The sequence below is a fragment of the Topomyia yanbarensis genome, chromosome 2 (assembly GCF_030247195.1).
Source record: "Topomyia yanbarensis strain Yona2022 chromosome 2, ASM3024719v1, whole genome shotgun sequence".
Lineage (NCBI taxonomy): Eukaryota > Metazoa > Arthropoda > Insecta > Diptera > Culicidae > Topomyia > Topomyia yanbarensis.
In genome coordinates, this window is record NC_080671.1 from 279,515,093 (window position 1) to 279,539,116 (window position 24,024).

Sequence of the window (24,024 nt, forward strand, 5' to 3'; positions counted from 1 at the left end):
AATAATGACGTCTACTCAAATTCAAGTTCATCGCTTTGTACTTATATTTTGGGTAGTCCATTTCAAACAAAGTAGTAGGTAATGTTTTTGACAGCCATTGTTATTGTTGTGAATCAAATTGCATGAAGTGGCTCTGGAAAAGAATGGTAATTATAATGCATAATGCAATAATTTCAACTAAAATTAATGATTAATTTATTTCAGCCTAGAAACTTACACTCAGGCAAAAAATACAGCGAATTTCACATGAATATCGTATAATTTTTAGCCACAAGCAGCACGTATGTAAATCATAAGATTATCTTATGAAACGGCATTTATTTGGTCAAATCGGTTTGCTATGATTTCATGTTCCATAAGGCATCTTTGAATTATCATAAGACAATATCATACATTTCTCTTATGTTTATGAGAATCATAAGATGCTCGTATGAAACTCGAACGACTGACATATGCAATAAATTGTAAAATGTAAAGGTAATCATACAAGTCGTATGTTTTCCATATTAATCTTATGAAATCATAGTTTTGTTACTTTTCTAGTCATCATAAGATGAATCTTATGAATTTCGCTATGCATTTTGCCTTAGCGTAGGATAAAGCAATTAGCGCTGGATCTAAAACATGAGTCGGTGAGTACTGAAACGTTGTTTATTTTTTGCTTGTGGGTTCATGTTGAGTTGCTCATAGTACTTAAATAGCGGCCACCGCATCATTCCGAAACCCGATCGGACCTCGAAAGACACATTGAACTCATGATGGGACGTTGATGATTCATATTTTTTGGAAATGTCTGAAATGCATATCGCTAGAGTTAAAATAGAATATAACTATTAGAGGGCAATGGCAGCGGCTAGCGGTGATTAAATATTTTCTCGTTCTTACATATGATGGGCCCATTAGATTGACATTTGTTGCCCCTGACACACGCAGGTTAAAGTAATTAGTAACAATAGCAGCTACAAAGCGATACAGTTTGGCAATTATATGCCAAATGTTCCAGGCTGCAACAATTCTAATTCGAGTCTATTGATCAAAAGCAGGCAAAAACCTCAAGCGGTGTGAATTTAGTAAACGGGGTAATTCTAAAAGATGCGACGAAATGTTGAATGATAAAAGGTCGAATATAGCAAATGATTGAAAATAACAAAGGTTCCAATGTTACTAAAAGGTTTAATGAAACAAAAGTTTAAAATTTAAAAAACAGAATAATGTATTATCACCGTTATGACGTGTCACCTCGCCTAGTTTGGTGAGGTGAGAGCGAAAAAGCGATCACCGCAGTCACTTAGGTGACTATAGTCACCCAAGGTGACAGAAGTCACCTGGCAGAGCGATTCCAATAATCATTTTGAGTGACGACGGTCACCGTAAGATGGGAAAAAGTGACTAAATGCACGAAAAAGAATTATCTATGTTTAATTCCACAAATTATTTCTTCACTTTTAATCAAGATAAAATTTTCATTTTAAATCAAGGAATTTATTAAACTAAAATGGATTTTTGGGTTGGATCAACCAAAATATCTATTACATTAATCTTACAGGTTTTGTTATCTGTGTTTTTCGAAGATCAACCAAATTATTGTTTATTTCAAATAAATCAGTGATTGAAGCATAAACATGCGTCTGATTGATTCCAAAAGTCTTCCTGTATTAGTTCGACAATCCTTGCTGGATTGAAACAAAGAGATAAAAGTTTGTTCTAACTAATAAGAACGTTGTTTACACGTGCGACAAACAATCGAATTCTGAAGCGATCGAAAGTAATCTGTTTTTGATGCGTTACATCGAAAACAAAATCCCAAAGAAAATATACTCTCCAGCGATTTGTTGGATTCAATAGCAACAAAGGTCAAGTTGGCATTACTGCCGGATTCGTTGAGTCGTTCGAAGTTGATATCAAGCGAGCATTTGACCGAGGAACTAACTGAGCAAAAGCATCCCGCGGAAGTAATGGTCTTACGCGAGTAGGCCGTCGCTATGCCGAAGGTTCTAAACATAACAAAATTCTTCAGTGGTAAGTTACTTATCATTTAGTCTTGCGCAATGAGTTGAGAACAATTTATTCATTTGAAGGTACAACGAATGCTACGAAAAATCTGCTGTTGGATTTTTCGACGCATCAAAGAATAGAACAGAGACGATCGCATCCATAGAGTCTTGTTTGCTTTCAACTTCATTTTATAGAATAACTCTGCAGAAGACACAGTTCTAGTAGTACGAGATATTCGTCAGGCTACAGCGACAGTGGCGATGTTTTCTCACGCTTAAATAGTCCTTATAGATGCTACTGAAATTGGCCCAGAATAAGTGAATTCTGCAGATGAACAGGAGACACTCGATAGTGTCACGGAAAATATACCGATTGTTACTACTGAAGTTGATGCGAATGTACCAGGTGAAGGAGCGATGGTTGAAATTATATGCCCTGCAACAAATATAATTACATTTTGCAACAAAATTGGTGTTGACTCAACATTTCAAAACCATTATTTTGAACGTTTCTTATATTTAAAACAACGAAATGTACAATTTGAATTGATAAAATAGTTTTTTTTCATTTCAATGTTTGATATGTATTGATACAAATATTTGTATTGTTTAAAGCAACCAAACGGACTTATTGAAACAACAAATTTGTATTTTTGTTTCGATTGTTGTTATGATTAGATCAATAAAACATTTTTTGATTCAATTTTTTTTCATGTTTGACCCAATAAATTATTCAGAGTTATTTCAACAATTGTTTTATTTAAATTGACAAACATTTTTTATTGAACACTGAACAATTTGATAAATTTGTTGTTTTAACCCTCATTTTATTCGACTTTAATAATTATTTTTCTGCGCGTGCTCACCTAAAAAATGTAGGTGATTAGAACCAAAAAGTGTTGCGTTTTTTCAGATATTTTTTTTGAATTTTCGGGTAACATTTCCTTTTGGATAATGGCAGTTGGGAAGTTTCTGAATGACGTAAATTGAAGATAGGCGTTTTTTTGAAATTCAAGAAGGCGGTTTATGGTTACAACCAAACACTTAAAACCACCGTTAATATAGGTGCCATTTGAAAGGTAGTGTTTATTAGAAGGCAAAAAATGATGATTGGAGCCATTTAAAAATCCAAGATGGTGGATTCCGATTATCACAAAACACTGAAAACCACCATCAGCATGGGTGTCATTTGCAAGGTAGTAATTAGTAGATGGCAAAAATTGATAATAGGGATCTTTAGGGGTGTGAGGGTTAAGGCATTTTCTGATGCATATTAGTACCGTGAGTTAATATCTCAGTCCTTTTTCAATTTTAGGCCAAAAACTATTGAAAAAACATGTTTTAGTTTGTTTCCTTTTAAGACAATAACACATCCAAACCCATGCGACTTGCACAGCTCTATAGGTTGCCTTATCAGACCTACCATAGTTTGCAGATGAAACTTGGGATGGCAGGCTGCTAGCGGATTGCAAAAGTACCAGATCATGCCGTGTGGGGTGCTGACCCGGTTGACAATGAGGCGAACGAGATATTTGCATATACGTCATTTAGTAGAACAACTGTCAGTTTGTTGGTTGAATTTAATCTGGTTTTTTTAAATTTAAAAATCAGAAAAGAATAATTAAGGTTTAAGAATGATATGAGTGTACTCGTGAGGACACCCGCTATCAGTACAAATGTAACACTGACATAATTTTTCCAAATTAAAGATCCCTATTGGCGCCATTTTGAGTTCCATGATGGCGACTTCCATTTACTACAAAATATTGAAAACCATCATCAATATGGGTGTCAATTAAAATGTAGTGTTTAGTAGAAGGCAAAAATTAATTTTGAAATGTAAGACGATTGACTTGGCTTGTTTGATAGAGCCCATCAAACAAATTTTCATGCAAGAGGTGACAGAATGGGGTCAATGCACTGACAAAATCGGGGGTAGACTGAATCAGGCACAGACAATATCGGTGGCTGATAATATCGGATCTTCCCTATATTTCTAAGTACTTCGATAGTACCATTAAAAATAACTATGTTTCTAGAATCATCCATTTCGTAAACTAGCATTCGGTGAAATGGAAATCATCGTACTGACGCTCTTCCTTTTTTCAAATCATCTATCTATTGCTTTTAACCCTTTCATTCCCAAAGTTTTTCTAGTGCATGTAGGGTTTCAAAACTATTTTTCCTTGAAAACAGTGATGTTAAGAAACACGAATTCTTTTTTCATAAAGATAGGAGCTTCCCTCGCAGCACTAGAAGCTGCTCAATTTCTACCTTCTAATGGTCAATACAATTCCCCTAGAATAATCGATTTGAAACAGATTTTGCTTAGTGACCGCACCCCACAACCCATAACTCTGGAATGGGAAATCGGATCGAGATGAAATTAATAGCCATTTACGGGGATAAAACACCTTTCATTTGAGACCAAGTTTGGTCGAATCTCCGAAAAACCAATGAGACTGTAATTCTAAATTTGGATACTTCCGCCGGGGCTTCCGGAACCAACGATGGTGGCCAATGTGATCAAAGAGACTTTGAATGGCTGTTAGTGACCTAGTACTACAAATCTAAGTAGATGTGGCACCAGTTTGAAAAAGTTTTCACCTTTATACATTCATTACAGAATTTTTTAAAATCAACATTTTCTGCGTGATCGTACTCTTCACTCTGTAACTCCGGAACTGGAAGTCAGATCCATTATAAATTCAATAGCAGCCTACAGGATGCACGTTTCATTTGAGACTAAGTTTATGAAAATCGGTTCAGCCATCTCTGAGAAAAGTGAGTGAGATTGTGGTCACATACACACAGAGAATTGACGGACTGAATCGAATGGTATATGTCACTCGAGCCTCCGGGTCTCCGTTGAAAAGACGGTTTTCAGAGCAGTTTTCTATTGAGAAAGGCAAAACGTAAATCGTACGAACAAGTTATAGCAAATAGTGGTACATTTAACACTTTTATAATGAGTGGCTCATGTCCCTTCAAATTTGACCGCACTTACCGCTTGATGACGTCCCAGTTTGATATTTCTTTTGAGTGGTTTGAGAAAACTGAGAAAACGAAAATCGTCAACGCAGGCCTGGATACGGTTAAAGAAATATAAACAAATTTTGGTAGCCTCGCATCGTTTTGCGGAGCAGTTGGATATGTAAGGATATTTATTATTTTAAATCTAGTCCTGTAATTTAATTCTATTAATCGAATCGTATATTTAAAGCATTGTCATCAATACCCCCAGGGTTGCAAAATTGATTCGGTCCTGTGACTCCAAATCTAAAGAATATGGCGTGCGGCATCGAAGAATTTATTCCGTGCATTTTAGGTCGTCTTGTTTCAAACACCTATTAAATCTATCTAAAGGGAAAATGTTGCAAAATTACACAAACTAAAAATTAAAAATCTGACGCGTTTCGTTTTGCAGATGATGATCGAGTTGCACTTTTTGTTGCCAACGAACGGAAAAAAATAAATAATTGAAGAAATTTTTCTCCTCAAAATATTTGGTAAGTAAATAAGGAAACGACATTTATTCACTATTACTTGTGGATACACTGGAAGATAAACTAATGGCGTTTTCGTTTTTGACTCTGCACTACACCAGTGTAGTCGGTGCTACACTCATTCAAACCTGAGTGTAATCAGTCTATCTCTTTTTTTGCACTACACCTGTGTAGCACCAAGAACAAACGAAAGCGCCATAAGACTAATTTAATTTCTACCACTTTTTATAGAATATTTCTGCTGCCTCTGCACTCCTTGCGGTCGTTCGATTCCGTTCACGTGGCTTCGACGTGCTGCCTCGTGGATCGGCAACTCGTTGGTAGCGAGCCGCGTGGCTTGTTTCGATATTCCACCTGTTGCTATGGGCCTTGGTTGCCTCTAGATGACCTCGCATCTGCGTGGTGACTTCAGGTATGGTTAAGATGATCGGTTGTGGTATAACGTATATATAATAACATTTTTTTAAGGAAACTTCAGTCATGTCAAACTGAGGCTTCCAATAGTCAACACCGGTGAAACAACGTCATCTCCGTTATTGACTTCAGATACATCGAGCAATACGGAACATTTGAACAAGACTGTAGCTTACCCGAGCTCCGAGCCACTACAATTCCATTTGACTTTAGTCATACCGGCTGGAATATAATATAGAATTCTGGCTGTCTAAGAGACAAGTATTTTAATTGTGCATTCATTTTTTTTTGTTTTTTGTTGATGATTAATTCATTTCAAATATATTTGTAGTTGGGACTATGGCCACATTTGCAATTATGGTGCCACTGACATATGAGCAAGCGTATGGGGGATAGACCACTAGTGAATAATTGTTCTTAAACCTGAGGGGTAACCACCCATATTGATGGTGGTTTTAAGTGTTTTGTTACCAGCCGCCATCTTGGATTTCAAAATGACGCCAATCATCAATTTTCACTTTCTACTAATTACTACCTTTCAAATGACCCTCATATTGATGGTGGTTTTCAGTGTTTTGTGGTAACCGGAAGGCGCCATCTTGGATTTCAAAATGGCACCAATCATCGATTTTTATCTTCTACTAATTACTACCTTTCAAATGACACCCATATTGATGGTGATTTTTAGTGTTTTGTGGTAATCGGAAACCGCCATCTTGGATTTCAAAATGGCACCAATCATCAATCTTTGCCTCCTACTAATTACTAACTTTCAAACGACACCCATATTGATGACGGTTTTCAGTGTTTTATGGTAACAGGAAGCCGCCATCTTGGATTTCAAAATGGCGCCAATCATCAATTTTCGCCTTCTAACAATTACTACCTTTCAAATGACCCTCATATTGATGGTGGTTTTCAGTATTTTGTGGTAACCGGAAGCCGCCATCTTGGATTTCAAAATGGCACCAATCATCGATTTTTATCTTCTACTAATTACTACTTTTCAAATGACCCTCATATTGATGGTGGTTTTCAGTGTTTTGTGGTAACCGGAAGGCGCCATCTTGGATTTCAAAATGGCACCAATCATCAATTTTCGCCTTCTAACAATTACTACCTTTCAAATGACCATCATATTGATGGTGGTTTTCAGTGTTTTGTGGTAACCGGAAGCCGCCATCTTGGATTTCAAAATGGCACCAATCATCGATTTTTATCTTCTACTAATTACTACCTTTCAAATGACACCCATATTGATGGTGGTTTTGAGTGTTTTGTGGTAACGGGAAGCCGCCATCTTGGATTTCAAAATGGCGCCAATCATCAATTTTCGCCTTCTACTAATTACTACCTTTCAAACGACACCCATATTGATGGTGATTTTCAGTGTTTTATGGTAACCGGAAGCCGCCATCTTGGATTTCAAAATGGCGTCAATCATCAATTTTTGTCTTCTAACAATTACCTTTCAAATGACCCCAATATTGATGGTGGTTTTTGATGTTTTGTGGTAATCGGAAACCGCCATCTTGGATTTCAATCGCCAATCATCGATTTTCGCCTTCTACTAATTATTACCGTTTAAATGATAGCCATATTGATGGTGGTTTTCAGTGTTTTGTGGTAACCGGAAGCCGAAATTTGGATTTCATAATGGCACCAATCATCAATTTTTGCCTTCAACTAATCAATACCTTTCAAATGACACCAATATTTATGATAATTTCAAGTGTTTTGTGGTAACCGGAAGCCGCCATTTTGGATTTCAAAATGGCACCAATCATCAATTTTCGCCTTCAACTAATCAATACCTTTCAAATGACACCCATATTTATGGTAGTTTCAAGTGTTTTGTGGTAACCGAAAGCCGCCATCTTGAATTTCAAAATGGCGCCAATCATCAATTTACAGCTTCTACAAATGGCTACTTTTCAAATGATACCCATATTGATGGCTGTTCTTAGTGCGAATGCCAAGCATCCATATAATATATATTGGAAGCCTATATTTTGGGTTATCCAAACGTTACAGAAATTTTGGGTTATCCGCTCGTTATAAATTTTGGGTTATGCGCTCAGTACACAAACTTTGGGTTATCCGCTCTTTACTCAAATTTTGGGTTATCCGCTCAGTACTCAAATTTTCGGTTATCCGCTCAGTACTCAAATGTTGGGTTATCCGCGCGTTACTCAAATGTTGGGTTATCCGCTCGTTACTCAAATTTTGGATTATTTCATCGTTACTTAAACTTTGGGTTACCCGCTCTGTACCCAACGCTTGGGTTATCTGTAACCCAAACTTTGGGTAGTCCTCACACTACCCAAAATTTAAGTTCAAAGCTTGTTACCCAAAAGTGAGGAGATGCACTTTAGTCCATTTTGGGTAGGATTCTACCCAAAATTAGGTAACGGCCGGTAAGCGTGTACACTCTCTCACTTCACTACCGAACGATTTTAGGTGCATGTTTATTTTCTCTATTTGAATTTAATTTTCGAACCATCACTATTCACTTCCTTCCTCCCTCCATGGGTACTCCAGCAATAAAACGCCACACTTGAACTCTCGCGATGACTGCCCAAAGCAAACCAGAAAACAATGTAAAAAATTTAAATTTTTGGAATAGAAAAACTTAAATTAGAAAATGTAAGAATATAAAAATTAAAAAAATAAGGATTCAATATTTTAAAATAAAAAAATAGTTGAAAATTCAGTAATCTAAAAATTTAAAGATTTCGATCTAAAAAAAATTAAAAATTTGGAGATTTCAAAAATTAAAGAATTTAAAATTTACGCTTTTGAAAATTAAAGATTCATAAATTTAAACATTCACGAATTTTTAAATTTAAAAATTTAAGAATTTTAGAACCTAAATATTTGAAAATATAAGCATTTTAAAATTCAAAAAGTCTGAAATTTCACTATATCAATATCTCAAAAGTTAGCAATCAAAAAATTTAGAAATTCAAATATTCAAGCATTTAAAGATATTAAAATAAAAGACATAATGAAAAAATTTTATCAAGAATTTCAAAATTAGCATTCAATATATATTTTTTTTAATAGAAAATATCGAAAATTTCAAGATTGAAAAATGCTATATTCTGAAAACTTAAATTACTAAAAGCTTAATTTTTTTACAATCGAAATTCTTAAAAATTTTGAATCTTACAGATTTGAAAATTTAAAATTCAGAAATCTCAAAATTTGAAAATTGGGCGATTCAAAAATTTGAAAAGTTAGAGATTAAAAAATGTAAATGTCTAAAAATTTAAAAATTCAAGGCAATAGAAATTCAGAAAATAAAAAATTTAGAAGCATTAAAATTGAAAAAATCAAAAACTTATTAATTTTTAGATCGGAAGAGTTAAAAAATAAAAGATTTAAAAATTTAAGCTTTTAAAAATTTAAACATTTAAAAATTTAAGAATCCTGGAAATCGAAATTTTTTAAATATTTCAAAATTTAATGATTTAAAAAAAAATGCAAGGATTTGAAAATATTAGTACATTAAAATTTAAACATTTAAACATTAAAAATCAAAAATTTAAAAACCAAGAGGTTTAAAAATTTTAAAATCAAAAGGATTTAAAAATTTTAAAATTTGAAGATTTAAAAATCTAAGAATATAATATTTAATCATTTGGAAATTCATAAATTTTAAATTTTGGATATGTAAGCATTTTGTAACTTTAAAAATCTAAAATATTTAAAAATTCAAAACTGTAAAATAAATTAAAGCATAGGAATTAAAAAATTATAAGATTTAAAGACAGAAAGTTACAAAATCTAATACTTATAAAATTTAAATATCCTAAAATTTTAAAATTTAAGGATTTAAAAATTTAAATACTTTGAGATTTAAAAATTTTAGGAATTTCAAAATTCAATGATTTAAAAATTTGAAGTTTCGAAAATGTAAAAATTTAGAGATTTAAAAATTTAATGATTAAAATTTAAAAATTAAGAAATCATGAAAAATATAAACTTAAAAAATTATGAAATTTTAAAAATTCAAGATTTAAAATCTTAAGAATCTAAAAATTTTGATATATAAACATTTTGAAATTTTAAAACTTCAAAATTAAAAAAACTAAAAATTTTAAAATGTTAAATCATTTGTACTATTGTAGTGTTGAAATTCTGAAATTCTTACTTTCGAATCTTAAAATTGAAGAATAGTTGAATTTGTGATTTTTTTTTATTCCAGAGGTTGTTAAAAATTTCGAATATTAGAATTTTAGAATTTATTTCATATTTTCAATTTTTTATATTTTCAATTTATAATTTCTTTTGAGTTTTTGTTTTTGTTAATGTTCGAGCATTGAAAATTTTGAATCATTGAATATTCGAATTTCTGAATATTTAAATTTTGGAATTTTTGAATCCATGATTTGAATTTTTTTCGAGTATTTGAATTTTTGAAAGCTTTAATTTTTTTTAATTACTGAAGACTTGAGTTCTAAAATTTCTGAATTTTTGATATATTCAATTTTAGATATTTCGAGCTTTTGATCTGTTGAATTTTGGAATTTTTGTACTAGTTTGCGTATTTTTAAATATTTGTATTTAGTATATTGAGGTTTTTGAGTTCTTGAGATCTTTATTCCTTGAATTTTTGAAAACTTATTTTTTTGGAAATTGAGCATTTTTGATCCCTTGAATATTTGCATTTTTGTATGTTAGTATTTTTATCTTTTTGTGTTTTTATATTTTTGCCTTTTCGTAGCTTTGAATTTTTTTGCATTTTTATTATTTTATATTTTTGTGTTTTTTAATTTGGGCATTATCATATTTTCGTATTATTGTATTACTGTAGTTTTGAGTTTTTGTATTTTTGCATTGCTCTATTTTTGTATTGTTGTAATTTTTATTTTTGTATATTTTTGTATTTTTGGATTTGTGTATTTTTCTATTCATGTATTTTTGTTTTCATGTATTTTTGTGTTTTTTTGGTATTTTTGCAATTTAATATTTTTGTATTTTGATTTTTTGGTGCTTTTGAAGTTTTGTATTTCAGTATTTTTGTATTGTTGGATTGTTGTATTTTTGCATTTGCATATTGTATTTTTGCATTTTTGCGTGTTGGAATTTTTGTATATGAATTGTTGGATTGTTGTACTTTTGTATTTGCCGGTTTTTTTTCGAATTATCCTGTTTTTGCATTTTTGTATTTTTACATTTCTGTATTTTTGCATTTATGTATTTTTAAATGTTTGTATTTTTGTATTTTAGTATTTTTGCATTTCTATATTTTTGTATTTTTATTTTTTTGTATTCTTGCATTTTTATATTTTTGTACTTTCGAGTTTTACGTTTGTGAATTATTTAATTCTCGTATTGTTAAATATTTGTATTTGTGTAATTTTGAATCTACATATTTTAACATTTTTGTATTTTTGCATTTTAGTATCTTTGCATTCCTGTATTTATGAAATTCTGTGTTTTTGTATTTTTACATTATTGTGTTATTGTGTGGAATGTATGGAGCTAAGTTGCGAGGACGGAGGGTAGTGATTTCCGGACCGTTCATGATCGCGAGAACACGGACGTTTGTAGGTTCGCGTTTGAAACTTCGTAAGTGCTAAAACGTTCACCTTATTACCAGGATATTATCAAGCTTGAGCGATCACGGGCGTAGCACAGAGGAGTAACTAGAACAAATTCTTGGCCAAAAACCAAAATTTTTTTTCGATCTTTTTGTTTCGTTATATTTTTTTTACATACCTAAGAACTAGAGATGGTCGGGTTCGGGTTTTTAGACCCGAAACCCGGACCCGACCATCTCCGGGTTTTGAAATTTGAAATTCTTGGGCTCGGGTCGGGTCCGGGTTTTGAAAATTTTGAACATTCGGGCTCGGGTCGGGTTCGGGTTTTTCAAATTAGAAATTGTCGGAGTCGGGTCGGGTTCGGGTTTTGAACAAAACACCCCAACCATTTCTTGACGCTGTATATACACAAAATCCAGCCTTTTTTATACTTCGTGATACGAATGAAAGACACATATAACCGTAGCAAATGGTAGCACCTTTAAATCGCTAGAATTCGTCGTATTTTCTGGTGCTCAAATATAGTATTTTTTCATTCTTGTATAAAATTCTGTCTCTTCAGATTCGCAAACTGACTGAATTATTTTATGTTTTAAAAGAACATTCATGAGAGAGCATTCAACAATACGTGTCTCACATCTAAAATCTCTTTGCGATTTATTTTTAATGATAATTAGTAATAAATCAAGTCAACAGGAATTTATCGGAAAATATTGGTTCAACTTTCTGTTTTAAAATATTAATTTCGACAGGTATTTTAAAACCGATACGTAGGTCGCGGTCAGAGTAAACGCGTAAAACTCAGCTAAAGCGTACAGCAAATAGGGTCCAAAGCAAACCGAGTAGAAATCTACGGAAAGTAGAAACAATAAACACCAATCTATTGATCCGAAATCAAACAGTGGGTGTTGCGAGTGCAGTTAATGGTAGTACTTTTTGCTACATATTGAATAATAATTGTCCATTAACCCTACAACGGTTTCGTGACTTTTTCTCTAAGTAAACGGTTTTTTGCGATACATTCGTAGCCAAGAACTAAAATCGCTCTAATATGCCTAATTTTTTATTAAATTTATAATTAAATTGGATAGTTTTATTCTCAAACATACAATTTTTCACAAGTTTTTCGTTTACTGTGTATCGATGTTTTGCTTTTTAAAAAAAGATAAAATAATGTCTTCGGAATTATGCAAACACGACAAAACGTTAACGTAAATGGTTTTGTGGGGTACATTTGTACCCCAAACAAACTTTAAGCGGGCACTGTTAATTTGGTCAAATGCAACAAATAGGTTTTACCTGCGTGCTTTAATAGAAGTTTAATAATAATAATCAAATTGATTTATGATAAAGAATGCTTGCAGTTAAAATAAACTGTAATCATTGACTAAAAAGGACGTTGTAGCCCGGGCCCCGGGGACGATTTCACAATTCCCATATATTGAAATCACAAATTTGGTGGTACTGCTCTGGTAAATTACCATAGCTAACATGTGATATATTATAGCAAACTGCCTTGCAGGAATGGTTTTACATTTCCTAGAAAAGAAATGTATAGAATTCGCTTTTGATACAAAATTAGAAATTTTGATTAAGTACGACAGGCAAGGTTGTTTGAAACTGTCGGGTTTCTCAAATTAAAAAATTTCGGATTCGGGTCGGGTTCGGTTCGGGTTCGGGTTTTCAAATTTTAAAATTCTCGGGGTCGGGTCAGGTTCGGGTTTTACAAAATTTTCATTCTCGGGTACGGGTCGGGTCCGGGTTTTCTTATTTTAAAATTTTCGGGCTCGGGTCGGGTGCGGGTTTTTCAAATTTTATAATTTCGGGCTCGGGTCGGGTTCGGGTTTTTCAATTTTCAAGCTCTCGGGTTCGGGTTGGGTTCGGGTCGAAAAAAAAGAAACCCGACCATCTCTACTAAGAACATACTGTATAACGTGGAAAAATTAGGAGTATGTCAAAAATTGTTAAAGAATTTTTGCATGTATGCCCAATGGTGATATTTTAAGGGATATTTTAATCGTTTTCGTTATATATTCAGCAAAATCGCTTTCTAGTGATGATGACTGTATTAAATAAGATAATACTATTACAAACGTAGTTCAACACAACCGTTTGTTTAACTTCAGCTTAAAACTAACTAAAAAAGTAAACTTGCTGTGTATTGCACCAACTTTAAAAACCTCTTTTAATCCACCTAGCGGTGCAATTGTGCCTTTCTCAATCATGAATCACGAGAATGTGTGCGTTGTTTATATTCATTAAAAACTTTTAAATGCATATATTACATTTTATTATTATACATCACATGACAACCATATACAGGAAAATGAATCATTATTCGAGTTCTAAAATTTTGAAAAAGAAAAAACAGCCACGGTAATATTGAACTGAAAAAAGGTGCGAAATCGGCAGTCCCAAAAAGTCGATTTTTATGAAAAAAAGATTTTTTCGAGATAACATAAAATCTCGACGTTTCATGCATTTTAAAGATGTTTGGCTTCAAAAATACGAATTCGATTTCTGAAATTTCATGGGGTCCCCCCTTTGGAAAAAAAATTGAGTTCCGGCTTATATGGGAATTTCATATGTGACCGGACGATTTAGTCTATATTTCCGGACCCATATAAGCGATCCGTACGAAATTTTATAGACATCTGTGGGGATAATATAGCTATCATTTGGGACTAAGTTTGTGAAAATCGGCCCAACCATTTCAGGGAAACTGATGTGAGTTCGTAAATTTTGAAAGATGGCCGCTTTTCCCGGGCACTTCCGGAACCGTCTATGGTGGTCAATGTAGTCAACGAAAGTTTGTTTGGCCGTCGGTGACCTAGAACTGCAAAGTTAAGTTATTTGAGAGACATTTTAGCGAAATTTTTACCTTTTTTGCTTCCATCGGAGTATCGGTTTGAATCACAATTTGCTATGTGATCGCACGCCACAACCCGTAACTCCGGAACCGGAAGTCGGTTGGGGATAAAATTTAATAGCCATTTTGCGGGGACGCAACATCTTTCATTTGAGACTAAGTTTGGTTGATTCGGTCCAGCCATCTCCGAGAAACCGATGTGACTGTTAGTCTGAATTTGGATACTTCCGCCGGGGATTCAGGAACCGATGATGGTGGCCAATGTGACCAAAGAGACTTTGAATGGCTGTTAATGACCTAGTACTACAAATCGAAGCAGTTGTGGTCACATTTTGGAAAAATTTTCACCATTATATATTCATTGCAGAATTTCTTAAAATCGACATTTTCTGCGTGATCGTACTCATCACCCTGTAATTCCGGAACCGGAAGTCGGATCCATTATAAATTCAATAGCAGCCTATGGGAACGTTGCACCTTTCATTTGGGACTAAGCTTGTAAAAATCGGTTCATCCATCTCTGAGAAAAGTAAGTGAGATTGTGTTCGCGTACACACACAGACGCACACACACACACACACACACACACACAGACGCACACACACATACATACACACACAGACATTTGCCGAACTCGACGAACTGAATCGAATGGTATATGTCACTCAGCCCTCCGGGCCTCCGTTAAAAAGTCGGTTTTCAGAGCAATTGCAATACCTTTCTATTAAGAAAGGCAAAAAGGTGCAAAATCGATTTTTAAAAAAAAAATTTTCGTGATAACATAAAATCTCGACGTTTCATGCATTTTAAAGATGTTTGGCATCAAAAATACGAATTCGATTTCTAAAATTTCATGGGGTCCCCCCTTTGAAAAAAATTTTGAGTTCCGGCTTATATGGGAATTTCATGTGTGACCGGACCGTTCAGTCTATATTTCCGGAACCATACAAGCGGTCCGTGCAAAATTTTATAGACATCTGTGGCGATAATATAGCTATCATTTGGGACTAAGTTTGTGAAAATCGGCCCAACCATTTCCGAGAAAATGATATGAGTTTGCTAGTTATGAAAGATGGCCGCTTTTCCCGGGCACTTCCGGAACCGTCTATGGTGGTCAATGTAGTCAACGAAAGTTTGTTTGGCCGTCGGTGACCTAGAACTGCAAAGTTAAGTTATTTGAGAGACATTTTAGCGAAATTTTTACCTTTTTTGCTTCCATCGGGGTATCGGTTTGAATCACAATTTGCTATGTGATCGCACGCCACAACCCGTAACTCCGGAACCGGAAGTCGGTCGGGGATAAAATTTAATACCCATTTACGGGGACGCAACATCTTTCATTTGAGACTAAGTTTGGTTGATTCGGTCTAGCCATCTCCGAGAAACCGATGTGACTGTTAGTCTGAATTTGGATACTTCCGCCGGGACTTCCGGAACCGATGATGGTGGCCAATGTGACCAAAGAGACTTTGAATGGCTGTTAATAACCTAGTACTACAAAACGAAGCAGTTGTGGTCACATTTTGGAAAAATTTTCACCATTATACATTCATTGCAGACTTTTTTAAAATCGACATTTTCTGCGTGATCGTACTCATCACCCTGTAATTCCGGAACCGGAAGTCGGATCCATTATAAATTCAATAGCAGCCTATGAGAACGTTGCACCTTTCATTTGAGACTATGTTTGTAAAAATCGGTTCATCCATCTCTGAGAAAAATGAGTGAGATTGTGTTCGCGTACACACACAGACGCACACACACACATACATACACACACATACATACACACACAGACATTTGCCGAACTCGACGAACTGAATCGAATGGTATATGTCACGCGGCCCTCCGGGCCTCCGTTAAAAAGTCGGTTTTCAGAGCAATTGCAATACCTTTCTATTGAGAAAGGCAAAAAGGTGCGAAATCGGCAAAGTCCCAAAAAGTCGAAGATTGTGTTCGCGTACACACACACAGACGCACATACACACACATACATACACACACACATACATACACACAGACATTTGCCGAACTCGACGAACTGAATCGAATGGTATATGTCACTCGGCCCTCCGGGCCTCCGTTAAAAAGTCGGTTTTCAGAGCAATTGCAATACCTTTCTATTGAGAAAGGCAAAAATACCTTGTTTTAACATTTTATTCCAAATTTGAATTATAAAAAAGTTACATTATACGGCTAGATCCGGCAAAGTTGCTGAAGCAGTATTACAAAGCAAGATTTCAGCTATACAAAAAATATTCGAACTCTTCCGATCTTGTCCGATCCACCAATCCCAAGCGATTTGAAAATATTGAAATTTTGACTAATTTGAGGTACACCGAAATGCTGTAGGGCCAAATATTCTGTTTGTCTTCGAAAATATGCACAGGCGTCCCTTTTCTTCTCCCTTTCCCACTGATCAAATGTTTATGCAACTGGAAAAATAAATGTATTCACAAAGATTGTTACGTTTGATTATTATGTCGGCACAAAAACACATTTGAAGTTAAGCCAGCAACTCAATGTATCGATACTAAAAGCAGCACGAAATAAAAGTACCACAGACAAATAGTTGTAATAGCGACTTGAAGAGCCCCTCGCACAGACAGTTCCAGAACATCGCATAAGACAAGCACGACAACACCTTAACACGCACTTCCACAGCAGACCTTCCTCAAAGTGTATCCGTCACCGCAGAACGAGACAAAAAAGGGAAACAAAGCATCTCATTTCTCGTGGACAAAGACAGTGCTTTTCGCTGGCAAAAGGTGGCAAAAAGCACACGCGGATCAGTGCAGGTCGGTTAGTCAGAGTGGCAGCAAGTGCAGGAGAGCAAACCGCTTCAATCGTCACAGAAGACACACGCAAAGGTGGGCTAAATTGCACCCAACGAACGGAACGTCTCCCAGTAGAGGTAGGAAAAGACAAATTCATTAAAAAGGGTCAGCAACATCATGTGATATTCCTCGACAGAAAGCCGCTGTGCCTAGTCATCCAACCGATCTCACCCGTGGTTGGAACGGCACGAAAGTGGAACGGCAAGTGGTCCACCACGGCAGAACCGACAGGGTCTGGAAGAGGGCGGAACAACCAAATCAGGTACACGCAATTCTTCGGGATTTAGCAAATGTCATCTGAATACGATCTTTCTGCAGGGGCGAAACACAGACAACGCCACTGTTCGAGGAAAAGCATTGCTGGCAGGTCAAAGCCCACAATTGTCACGTGCAACAAGCAACGATCGAACAACGAAGGATCAACATTAATCGTGCAGCGCTTCATTTCATTGCACAATCACAACAGGGGATCGACGAGTAAGTCCGGTTGATCGATGAGTTTGGCGAGACATAACCTATGCTCTCTTATTTAGGGTTCCCTGTTGTGCCGGACCTAAGAGTCGACGAGAACAAACTGCTGTCAGGCACGCCATCCTCTTCAGGACAGTAGGGACGTCCAATTGTACGGTTGAGACGAGTGAGAGTTGTAAGGCGGTGCGGGAACCAACGGCACGTGGGAAGTCGTCAGCAGACGCGGCGAGCCGAGGGGAGAAAGCGAGGACGGTGAAGATGTGCGAAAAGTGGAAGTCCGGGAAGTCGTGCGAGGTGGCATAGAATAGGCGGTGACCGCACGGGGCCGAAGGCCCGCTGTGAGTACATAGAGATTAAGAAGAGAGTTAGTACGTCCCTTTTGTTACACTGGCGTCCAACCAAATCGAACCAATATTACCGTTTGGAAATGTTTCTCCACAATTTAGTATTACTACACGTTTGGATACCCTTTAGTATAGTAACATGGATCCTCAGCATTTGAGCGATGAGGAACTTAACTACGAGTTAGCTTTGCGTCATATCAATCAATTAGGCTCAGCTACTCGGAGAATTAAGGGAGTCAAGCTGAAGGCATTAATCCAGCAAGAACTCTTAAACAACATATATGTTGCCTCGTCTGAACATGCTTTGAACGCAGACGAGAACATCAGTCGTTGTGAACAGCAAATAACATTGTTAATACCGATGATAGAAAAGGCGCTCAAACAGTGAAATAATGACTTTCTACTTCAATGTAAATCGCGCCTTCTGCATTATAGAAAACGTCTGTCAATAATAAATCCACCAAAAGACCTAATCGACATTCACGCGTCACTAATGATACAGGTAAATTATACACTCGAGGATATTGATGATAGATTTAATGACCAGCTACACAGCGTGAACGGGAATAGCGCTAAAGACAACACCGATTCGATGTACGGAAGACACTCACGAAGAAGGCGCAACCTCGCTAACATTACAACAACATCAGCAGCAGCTAAGGGCAGAGGCGGAAAAGAATCAGAGAAGCTCATTCAACACACCAGCATTAATCAGCGAAGATCAGCCACAGAATAGGAGCTTAGGAGCAATTAGTTGAAACAGCTTTTCCTCCCAGCACACTAATCCCTTAAGATCACCATCCGGTTCACCGGTGCCTGCAACAGGTGGCAGAGGACGAGGAGCTTTGAATTTCAGGATATTCAACGGAGCTAGTGGCCAGTCATTACTCAACAACATTCCCAGAAATGCAACGATTCCGACTGGATCGCCACCACCGGCCTACCAGCACACAAACCCGTCAGAAGAGCAACAAGACAGAGGAGATGAGGTAGGCAGAGCAAGAGATGAACTATTAGTTCATCTACTTCGTCGAGAACGGGGAGCACATCGAAACGATCACGATGGAGGAAGAAGCCTAAAGGCAATACACAACTGGCCCTTTAAATTCCGAGGGGTAAAGGACACCACATCTTTAAACACCTTTTTAGATAGGGTTCAAACATTCGCCAGATCCAAAGGCATAACCGACGAGACGCTGTTGAGGTCAGTGAAACACTTGCTGTTAGATGACGCTCTGGATTGGTACGGCAGAGCAATAGCCCAAAACCTGTTAGGTACTTGGCATGAATTCAAGGAAGAAATAAGGAAGGAGTTCCTCCCAAGCAGCTACACCCAAATCCTGAAATTGGAAGCGACATTTCGATTTCAAGCACAAAACGAAACATTCGCAAAATACTATCGCGACGTTTCTGCTCTTTTTCGGTTCGTACAGCCACCGATGGCAGAGGAAGAGAAATTTTTCATAGTAAAAAAAAAATATGAACGCTGACTACGCCGCCATCGTCACAGCCGCAAGACCACACTCACTATTGGAACTGGTGGAGGTCTGCATGAGTTATGATGAAACTCGAATGCTCCTCAGTCGACAAAGACGAATCCCCATACCACACAACGCATTGCTTGAACCGAGCTTTGCCACTCCAGGAGCCAATCGTCCACCACAGATCAACTCGGCTAACCAACAATTCGGAAGAGTACATGTAATAAACCAGGAAGGTGGTCACGTACAAACCGAACCAATCAGCAGCTGGCAGCAAAGCATTACAGAGGATACCAGAACAACAGAGGCAACAGAAACGCCTCGTAGTTCGACGGAGGAAGATTGGCAGCAGAAGTGTCAACAGTTAACGGAACAAATAAACGCGCTCAAACTGCGATATGACAACAGGGAAGACAGAGGCCAACGGAACACACAGTCTCAGCAAGGACGATCGAACGTGGATCAAACACAACAAAGCGCCAGCGACCAGCGAAGAACAGGACTAATATGCTGGAACTGCGACGAGGAAGGCCATCGATTTATGGACTGCCCGAAACCGCAGGCGGTCATGTTCTGTTACAGGTGCGGACATAAGGGCTACTCGCTACGTAATTGTCCAACGTGCAGAACGGCATTGGGAAACGAGGAAGCGGGAAATCGTTAGAAGAGGGAAGCGATTTCTCGCAAAACTTTTACGACTTCCCTCAAATACCAAATAAAACAATCATCAATTCAATAATCATCAATCCAAAGGAGGACGAACGTCCCCATGCCATGATATACGTGCTAGGAAGACGGCTAAAAGGACTGCTAGATAGCGGAGCTAGTTGCTCCCTACTGGGCGGTCAGATGGTAAACATAGTAGAAGAGCTAGGGCTGCGAAAAGGAAGCGTCATGGGAACAATTCAAACGGTGGATGGAACTGCGCATAACATCATGCACTTCGCTCACATTCCAATAGCTTTCAACAATCGGATTCAAATGACAACGGTGCTGCTTGCTCCATCATTGCCTGATTGTGTCATACTGGGAATGGATTTCTGGACCAAGTTTGGAATAAAAGCGGTGTGTTGCTCGCTCAGTGCAACAACAGAAGCCTCCACTGGACCGGAAAAAACGGACACCGAACACGTGAAACCATTGAGCGAGAATGAACAACGCAGACTGGAGGAAGTGATCAAGACATTCCCGGTTGCACAGGACGGAACATTGGGTAGAACACATGTCTACGAACATCAAATCAACGTGGGAAATGCCGTACCGAAGAAGCAACGTTATTACGCGATGTCCAAGTATGTGATGGACGAAGTAAACAAAGAAGTGGACAGGATGCTCGCACTCGATGTCATAGAAGAAGCCATGTTCTCACCTTGGAATAATCCATTAGTGGCGGTCAAGAAAAAGAATGGGAACTATAGAGTGTGTCTAGACGCGCGGCATCTGAACAGCATAATGGTAAACGAAGGAGCGCCGATTCCACAAATCTCAGCAATCATGAACAACTTGAGTGGCTGTTCGTACATATCCACCATCGACTTAAAAGACGCGTTCTGGCAATTGCCACTAAAAAAGAAGTCACGACCACTAACTGCGTTCACAATCCCCGGGAGGGGACACTTCCAACACAAGGTGGTGCCATTTGGTCTGTGCACGGCCAGCCAAGCGTTGTCCAGGGTAATGATGCATCTATTCGCAGATTTGGAACCTAAGGTATTTCACTATTTAGACGACATCATAGTTTGCACCCCAACGTTTGGAGAACACTTAGAATTATTGAAGGAGGTGGCACATAGATTACAGCGAGCAGGGCTCACGGTTTCTCCAGAAAAATCTCAATTCTGCCGGAGCGAACTAAAATACCTAGGATATGTGCTCAACAGTGACGGTTGGAAAGTCGATAGCGACAAAATAGACTGCATTGTAAACTTCCCCACTCCGAAAGACAGGAAGGAAATACAACGTTTTTTTAGGAATGTGTAACTGGTATCGCCGTTTCATCGACAAATTTGCAGATATGGCCACGCCGTTAACGGAGCTCACTAGAACCAAAATAAAATTTCGATGGAACTACAAAGCTGAAGATGCGTTTCTACGACTGAAGGCGGCAATGGTTTCCGCTCCAGTGCTGGCCACTCCGGACTACCAGAAGCCGTTTGCCATAGCATGTGATGCCAGTGATCGAGCAATTGGGGCAGTATTGACCCAAGAAATAGACGATCAAGAACATCCTATATGCTATTTCTCCCAGAAACTATCCGCCTCTGAGCGCAAATACTCCGTTACGGAGAGAGAGTGTCTCGCTGTAATACGGGCCATCGAGAAATTTCGTGGTTACGTGGAAGGAATAAAATTCACGGTATACTGTGACCATGCAGCTCTATCATACTTGAAATCCATGAAGAACCCGACAGCACTCCTCTGCCGCTGGATCCTTCGTCTAAACGCATATGATTTCGACGTGAAGTATCGCAAAGGGAGCTGTAACATAGTACCAGATGCACTTTCTCGAGCAGTATCCAGCATGGTATTCAAGACAGATACGACAGACAGCGGATGGTCGACAAGGTGTTGAAGGAGGGTGACAAGTTTCCAGACTTTCGCTTAATCAATCAGGATCTCTACAAAAACTGCAATTGCAGGGACGAAACGGGATGTAACTCACACAGATGGAAACGCATCCCACCATTAGCAGACCGCTTGGACATTATACGAAAATTTCACGATGCACCGTCAGCTGCACACCTTGGATTTCACAAAACCTTTCAAAAACTCCAAACCCACTTTTACTGGCCAAAAATGAGAGACGAGGTGAGCAAATACGTCAAAAGCTGCCACACTTGCAAAGCTAGCAAAGCCGCAAATTCGACACTGATGCCGAACATGGGCAATGCGAAGCCGGCAAAGGTCCCATGGGAGCTGGTATCGGTAGACTTCGTGGGCCCCTTCACGAAGTCCAAGATGGGGAACACTGTCATGTTAGTAGCCGTCGACTGGATCACAAAATACATAGTCGTTCACCCGATGCGAAAAGCAGATTCAGTTAGGATGGTGCAGTTTCTAGAAGAACAAATCTTTCTCAAACATTCACGACCAAGAGTTATCTTGACAGACAACGGCAAACAATTTGAATCCATGGCGTTCAAGGCGCTACTTTCTAAACATAAGATCACACATATGAAAACTGCATTCTATTGCCCCATGGTAAACAACGCAGAAAGAGTGAACCGTGTGCTGATAACATGCATAAGATCGCTGCTGGATGAAGAGCACCAGGTATGGGACGCTAATCTACCGGCAATAACAGCGGCAATCAATAGCGCAAGACATGAAGTGACAGGAGTGAGCCCACATTTCGCAAACTACGGCCGAGATTTGATTTTACACTCCGATTTATACGATCAACAGAAGCTCAACATTAACGAGGACCCGAAAATAGCGCAAGAAATGAGACTGTCGGCGATACAGAGGGTTCACGACTTCATACTAAAGCGAATTCAAAACAACCACGAGAAATCCAAGCAGCACTACAACCTCAGAACGCGTTCAATATCCTTTAAAACAGGTGACGTCGTTTGGAGAAGAACATTCACTCTATCGTCGAAGGAGGATCAGATCAATAAGAAGTTGAATCCGAAGTACGTGCCGGCCATTGTCAGAGAAGTCCTGGGGACGAACATCTATATGTTGGAAGACGTGAAGACTGGGAAGAAAGGTCGCTATCATTCCAAAGATATCAAAGCAGACTAAAATGAAATAAGGAAAAACGAAATAGAGCTATGTCCACAGGCCAAGCCTGTCAACAATGAGTCAGTACTCCCAAAAAACCGTCGACTGATCGGGAAAATCAGTTTGTCAAGGTGCGGCGAGCAACAACTATTTTAACTACCTCCCCACCTTGGCGCTAAACAAGGACAACTGAAGCGAACCAGCGACAACAGTAAATTGACTGGCGAGCAGTGCTGGGCGGTGCAGTTTTCGACAACCCTCCAAAGAGGTTCAAGACACAGCAAGCACAAAAACCGAACTGGTTGCAATTCAGGAGAGAAGCACTACAACAAGGTAGCCATGCAAATGGACGATGGCGCACCTGAGCTACTGAAGTCAGCTCATTGGACAAAATCGTACGCCTAGAAAAGCATCCCCAAGATGGGCAATTGACAATTACCCAAAACAAGCAAAGTATAGGCTCAACTACTAAACAAGGGTATCCAAATCACATCGTCGTGTCAGTCTGGGCGTCTCATGAAAACTTTCAAAAGCAACGCGAGCTGAGGGCGCGGTATGTTTCATGAACATGAAACTATCTCTCATATCTGGGCTCATGTAGATTGGAGTGAGGAAATGCGCTCTTTCCCAGACCAGAACACGACAGCTGTGACAAGTAGGCGGTCATTGAAGGGGTCAGACGACCTGAAACAACGACCTGTCTCAAAAACAAAAAAAGGAAGGAAAATCACGTGTAGTGTGGAGAGGATAGCCAATTCTCGCATACATTTGCTTTATGTGCGATCGTACCGTCCATTAACATGGACTAGTTTAGATCGACTTGAATGTATTGC

The 24,024-nt window shown here is 37.9% G+C and overlaps 1 protein-coding gene across 3 annotated transcripts in view; it reads left to right on the top strand.

The window, feature by feature from the left end:
• LOC131678576 (uncharacterized) overlaps nucleotides 1–24,024 on the top strand; it is a 173,444-nt gene that overhangs the window by 11,870 nt on the left and 137,550 nt on the right. For 2 of the 3 annotated variants that reach the window (XM_058958798.1, XM_058958801.1), the window contains exon 2: nucleotides 5,422–5,912. In XM_058958798.1, coding sequence (XP_058814781.1) covers nucleotides 5,884–5,912 — 29 coding nt within the window. In that variant the 5' untranslated portion in view covers nucleotides 5,422–5,883. The remainder of the gene's footprint in view (nucleotides 1–5,421; nucleotides 5,913–24,024) is intronic. The other variant, XM_058958800.1, reaches the window with a different exon arrangement.